General features: G+C 38.3%; 1 protein-coding gene and 1 long non-coding RNA gene across 3 annotated transcripts; both read right to left on the minus strand.

Annotated features, from left to right (window-relative positions):
- Positions 1–2,064, minus strand: ccr6a (chemokine (C-C motif) receptor 6a). Its single transcript, XM_059512678.1, has one exon. The coding sequence runs from the start codon at positions 1,588–1,590 to the stop codon at positions 475–477; it is 1,116 nt and encodes a 371-aa protein (XP_059368661.1). The 5' UTR covers positions 1,591–2,064; the 3' UTR covers positions 1–474.
- A 478-nt stretch (positions 2,065–2,542) lies between these two features.
- LOC132106723 (uncharacterized) lies at positions 2,543–3,953 on the minus strand. 2 transcript variants are annotated; one of them, XR_009424190.1, is made up of 3 exons: positions 3,741–3,914; positions 3,046–3,285; positions 2,543–2,727 (listed from the first exon to the last, which is right to left on the minus strand). It is a non-coding gene; the product is annotated as an uncharacterized LOC132106723 (long non-coding RNA). The 2 variants fall into 2 exon arrangements; XR_009424189.1 differs by lacking the exon at positions 2,543–2,727 and having other exon boundaries at positions 3,132–3,285; positions 3,741–3,953.
- Between the last annotated feature and the right edge of the window lie 1,944 nt (positions 3,954–5,897).

Raw genomic sequence — 5,897 nt, forward strand, 5'->3', positions numbered from 1 at the left:
TATCCAGGTCAGAGCATCTACCTTGGTAAGCCTCAGATAGTTCACTGATTCAAAGCACTGGATCTTATTTAATAATGTCACTCTTCACTATTTGTAATATCTTGCTTAATTTATTTAGTATTTAGATCAAACTTAAAAGGTTTATATCTTGGGTACATTAGGCAATGTTAAAGATTTTATGTACAAAAGGTAAATAGTACATATATATAAAAAAAAAGTTCTGCATTAGTACTACATATACCTACTGATTGCAAAATCCATTCATAAACAGAAGACTTTTTACACTTTGCTCTTCTAGCACATTGAAACAAGGAATAACCATTTTCCCTCTTTGGTGTGTAATTGACAATTTCTCAAAAAAAAAAAAAAGATTAATAATAAGATTAATTCAATTAATTAATCATTTACAGAAACCTCACATTTTCCCAGTCAAACTGGGAGACTTTTTTCTTTCTTTTCCAGTCAGACTTCAAATCACATGGTAAATGAAGTGCCATTTTCATTGTATGATCCATCCATAGAGCGCCGCATTGTAATGTAAATTTCAGTGGTGGCCCGTGAAGACCGTCTTGCTGACATGTAGTTCTTCCCCAAGCACCAGATGTCCCGTAAGATCTTCTGGAAGTGGTTTCTGAAATTAACCCCAATGAAGGCGTACAGCAGGGGATTGAGACAAGCGTGCAGATACGCCAGGCTTCTCGTTATGATCATGGTCAATCCGATGGACTCCTCGAAGCTGCATTCCTGCTCTTGAAACATGTTGATGGTATAAAACAACAGTGCTAAATTATAAGGCATATGGCAGACCACAAACACAAGGACCACAGTGAGGACCACACGCACTGCCTTGTGTCTCTGAAAGTTCTTTGCCCGAAGGAGGGTGACAATGACGCTTGAGTAACAGAATCCCATGATCAGCAGCGGCAAGAAGAAACCCAATGCAACCTGAGAGCTGGGAACCACAGTTTTCATCACACGTGCCGTTTCATTTGACTGAAATTTAAAAAAGCAGACATATGGCCCATCTTCACTGTCAGTAATGTTCCACATGCTGGATTCAGATGGGCCGGCTTGGTAGCGCTCATAAAACATGAAGGTAGGAAGGGACAAGAGCAGGGCTGACAACCAGACTACTGCACAGACCAGGTGGCTGTAAAGCAGAGTGCTTGAACGCAGCCGGTAAGACCGGCGTGCCTGTACGATGGCAAGGTAGCGATCGCCGCTGATGCAGGCCAGGAGCAGCATGCCGCTGTAGAGGTTGACACTGTAGATGCCACGCAGAAGCTTGCAAGACAAGTTCCCCATGGACCACCCATACTGCTCGCTGTAGATAATCAAAGGCAGTGCCACCACAAACAGGATGTCAGCGATGGCCACGTTCAGCAGATACACATCAGTCATGGACTTGGTCCGCTTGTAGAGAGCGTATGTCATGATTACGAGAGCATTGCCAATAAAACCAACAAAACAAATGATAGGGTGAACAAATAACTGGAGGAAGTTTTCAAGCATCACTTTGCTCTCCATCGAACATGGCTCCACCAATCCATTATACGCATCTTCTAATTCACTGCTGTAATCATTCTCCATTTTTTTCCTCCTGAGACTGCAAGGAAAGAAATAAGAACAGGAACAGGACAAAACCAAATTTTATGGCAGAGCTTAAAGATGCCTAACTGAAATCTAATGTACAATACTAAAATATCAAAAACAAAGAAATGGGAGTGTGAGTTACAGGACAGATTAAATCCAATCATTCACTCCACACTAGGAAAAAGCTCTCAGTGCAAATGTTGCTTTGTAGTTTGACATTTTACCTTTGCAGAAGGAGGAAATCTGCAGAAAATCAGGTCACGTACACAGCATGAGATTCAATGCATACAACATATTAACTGGCCATTTGTCCTGAAGAACACGTTTTTCTAGCAAAGTATTGCATTTTTTCAACTTTTTACTACTTTCCATGCATTCATACATTTTATAGCGAGCATCAAGCTTGAAAAACTAACATAACATCATGTCACACAGATTCAGGAAAACACATACAATGGTAAATTATGAAAAAAAAAAAGTGCTTACCATACATTCAAACAATTTATGAAACACAAAACTTTATATTTATACATAAATTATATAAATAATAATATATAACTTCATATTTCCAGATTTTACAGTCATTTTCTTTTGTTCATGTATTTACTAGTTACTGGCATATAGAAGAATTATGCATTTATTCATTGCTATGAAAAAAACTATGCTATTCATCCATCTATGCATCTCTCTCTCTATATATAATTAAATAGTAGTCAACATTTGAAGTGGATCAAAAAATGTATTGAAAGTTGTCAAGACAAGAACAGATTTTGGTTTTAGGACAACTTTGATTAAAGGTTTTGAGCCACTTCTAATGTTGACTACGGTATCTTAGTTTTGAGCAAAACAATTTTCCCTTAAGTGTACCAATATCAGTTTGCAAAAGTCTCACTTAAACAAACTAAAATCTTCCAATTAATTAAATATATACACACACAAAGACTAATTAAATACATACATATGAACAGAAACTGGCACAGACTTACATTTCCACTTAAAAATTTAACATGTGACTGAAGTGGAAAAAAAGAAGCGACTTACCAGTATCAGCACAAACAAATCTAATGGAAAGCAGTGAGAGGTTTCTGTTCCTTCTTGTTTTTAATGAGGAAAGACAACCTGGGTAGGGCAGAGCTGTGTAATAAGAATGACAATTATCTGACCTGAGCAGAAGGCGGCACTTCACTGAGAGCTGTACAGGAACATGTAGGTGTGAGTGTGAGACCATCAAAGCTGCCCGACAAATGCACACAGTATAGAAAGGATTATGGCTTCATGTAAAAGGTTGAAGCTGCACCTCAAACAGAAATACCCAAACGAGCAATTTGTGCATGGTTTAAATAGTCCTAAAGACTAATTTCACTTTGATGCCTTCTACACTTTCACTGACATTAAAACAAACAACTTTGTTACCCAACTTAATGACTGTGTTATTTTAAACCAAGAACTCACAATTTGCTATCCTTTCATTTCTGTCCGTGCGTTTATAAAAAAAAAAAAAAAAAAAAAAGGCAAAGAAAAACAGGAAGGGTCAACAGTCAGGCTGTAATTAATAATTTATTGTCAACTAAATCCATAAGTACATAAAGTATAAAATAAGGAACCAACAAATAGGTGTCAAGCAACATCTTCAATGTAGTCTGCACCCAAACTTTTCTGTGAAACGCTCACATCCTGAGTGGTTTCATCAAGCTGGAGAAAAAAAAAGACAGCAAGAGAAACGATGAGATTAGAGTCGATAAGATCCAAAATTTCAGCCAAAGTTAAACAAAATGTTATTATTTATTTATTTATTTTTATACAATGAGTACTTTTGTCACTTGCTCTCACTGGGCCTCTTTAAGCACCTATTTTTACAAGTGACAAACATGCCACTCTCATTTCTTGCCTTCTACACAATGCATTCTTATCCACGAGGCCACTCTATTGACATTTATCCCTCTTCACATAGATTTATGAAAAGCAGGGCCATAATTAAGTGACATTAAGAATAACTACATCAATATTGCATTCATACAGGATTATAAATGTCAATCATTTCTTTACAGGCTTATTATATTGGAAAATGATCAAGAACTAAAGTCATTTACATTTCTTCTGAAACCCGCAATGTCAAAACAAGTAATGGTACTTTTTTTAAAGAATACCTTATGGCTGATGTCAGGCCCCTCTATCGACACCTCCTCAATCTCCTCATCGATGCTCACTTCACTCGAGTTTTCAGAGCGATGACTGAAGAGAAAAGAGAGAGGTGACAACACTTCATCAGGAGACAGAGCAAAATAACATCTGATGGAAACATTCTTTACCTGTTGAAGTCATCGTCATAGTCAATATCATCATCTGCAAAGCATTTAAAAAAAAAAGAGAGAGAGAGAGAGAAATAAGGATTGTGATAGTGAGTAGAGTTGTATGATTTAATGGTTCAAGTTAAAAATGTAATGTATTATTGAGGAGTTCCTACCCAATACAACAATAATGGAGAAAAAATATTAGTGTCAAATTCCTATAAATCTTTAAGCACATCATTGGTTGATTCAATTTCGTTCAAGAAAGTCACAATCCCACTCTAATGATTCATAATGTTGTTTTAAGAAACCTTAAGAGGGTTAAATTATGTGTAAAGATTATGCATAAATGGCATACTAAAATAAGTCAACTCTACCTAAAAACAAAACAATAGCACATATAACAACATCAGAAGCATTAAATGTAATGGAAACTGTTCAGATTGGCCTAATTAATGTGCAAAAACTTTTATTCCCTTTAAATATTTAGTTCATGACTGAATGTTGTTTTTTCATGTTGTTCATGTGAGATGTTCTTATTTAAGGTAATGTAAAATAAAGCTTATTCAGCCTTTCTCTTCTCTGAAACCATATTTTTGTATGCACAGTGGATCATTTGCAGTTTATTTTACATGCTTTTTATTAAATTTAGTGAAAGTTCATGTAAACTGAGGGGGAGAGAACACATCCCCCTCTGGTGCCCCTCAGGGATGTGTTCTCTCCCCTCTGCTCTTCTCCCTGTACACCAACGACTGCACCTCTAAAGACCCCTCTGTCATACTCCTGAAGTTTGCAGACGACACTACAGTCATCGGCCTCATCCAGGACGGTGACGAGTCTGCTTACAGACAAGAGGTTGAGCAGCTGGCTGTCTGGTGCAGTCTTAACAACCTGGAGCTGAACACGCTCAAAACGCTGGAGATGATTGTGGACTTTAGGAGAAACCCCCCTGCACTTTCCCCACTCACCATCATGAACAGCACTGTGGCTGCAGTGGAGTCATTCAGATTCCTGGGATCCACCATCTCTCAGGACCTGAAGTGGGACAATCACATTGGCTCCATTGTGAAAAAAGCCCAACAAAGGTTGTACTTCCTTCGCCAGCTGAGGAAGTTTAACCTGCCACAGGAGCTGCTGAAACAGTTCTACTCAGCTGTCATTGAGTCAGTCCTGTGTACTTCAATTACTGTCTGGTTTGGTTCAGCTACAAAATCAGATATCAGAAGACTACAGAGAACTGTTCGGACTGCTGAAAGGATTATTGGTGCTCCCCTGCCCACCCTGCAAGAACTGTACACATCCAGAGTGAGGAAAAGGACTCAGAAAATCACTCTGGATCCCTCACATCCAAGTCACCCCATCTTTGAACTTTTGCCATCTGGCCGGCGCCTCAGAGCCGCAAATACAAGAACAGCAAGGCACAAGAATAGTTTCTTCCCCCAGGCAATCTACCTCATGAACAGTTAAATGTTACCCACTTAAACTTAAACAAAAATGTGCAATATCCTTATATTTATTTGTTACCCCTCCATCCTAGAACATTCCTGCATCTCACTCAATCCTATTCCATTATCATTTATAGCACAAATGTTTATACACTTATTTATTTGCCAATTTGTAACTCTCCTGTAATTTTTTTTGTCTGTGTGTTGTTGTCTCTGTGTACTGGAAGCTTATGTCACTAAAACAAATTCCTTGTATGCGCAAGCATACTTGGCAATAAAGCTCTTTCTGATTCTGATTCTGAATCTAAAATTTTGGATCAATCCAGAATCATCTGAGAAAGACATAAATGGCTTGCTACCGTTTTTATCAGATGAATGATCTTTCTGACTGCTCTCAGAAGATCCTCCCGCGCTCTTCAGCTGCGCGTCTGCCGTGAATGGTTTTCCTAAACTGCTGCCCAAACCTTCTCCCCTGGAAAACAGACAGGATGAGACTCTGTGAAATGAGCTGACAAGCCATACGAGAAGTGGAGGAAGAGGGAAGTTATGGCAGGAGACAGACAGGAAATGG

This window comes from Carassius carassius, chromosome 27 (assembly GCF_963082965.1).
Source record: "Carassius carassius chromosome 27, fCarCar2.1, whole genome shotgun sequence".
NCBI classification, from domain to species: domain Eukaryota; kingdom Metazoa; phylum Chordata; class Actinopteri; order Cypriniformes; family Cyprinidae; genus Carassius; species Carassius carassius.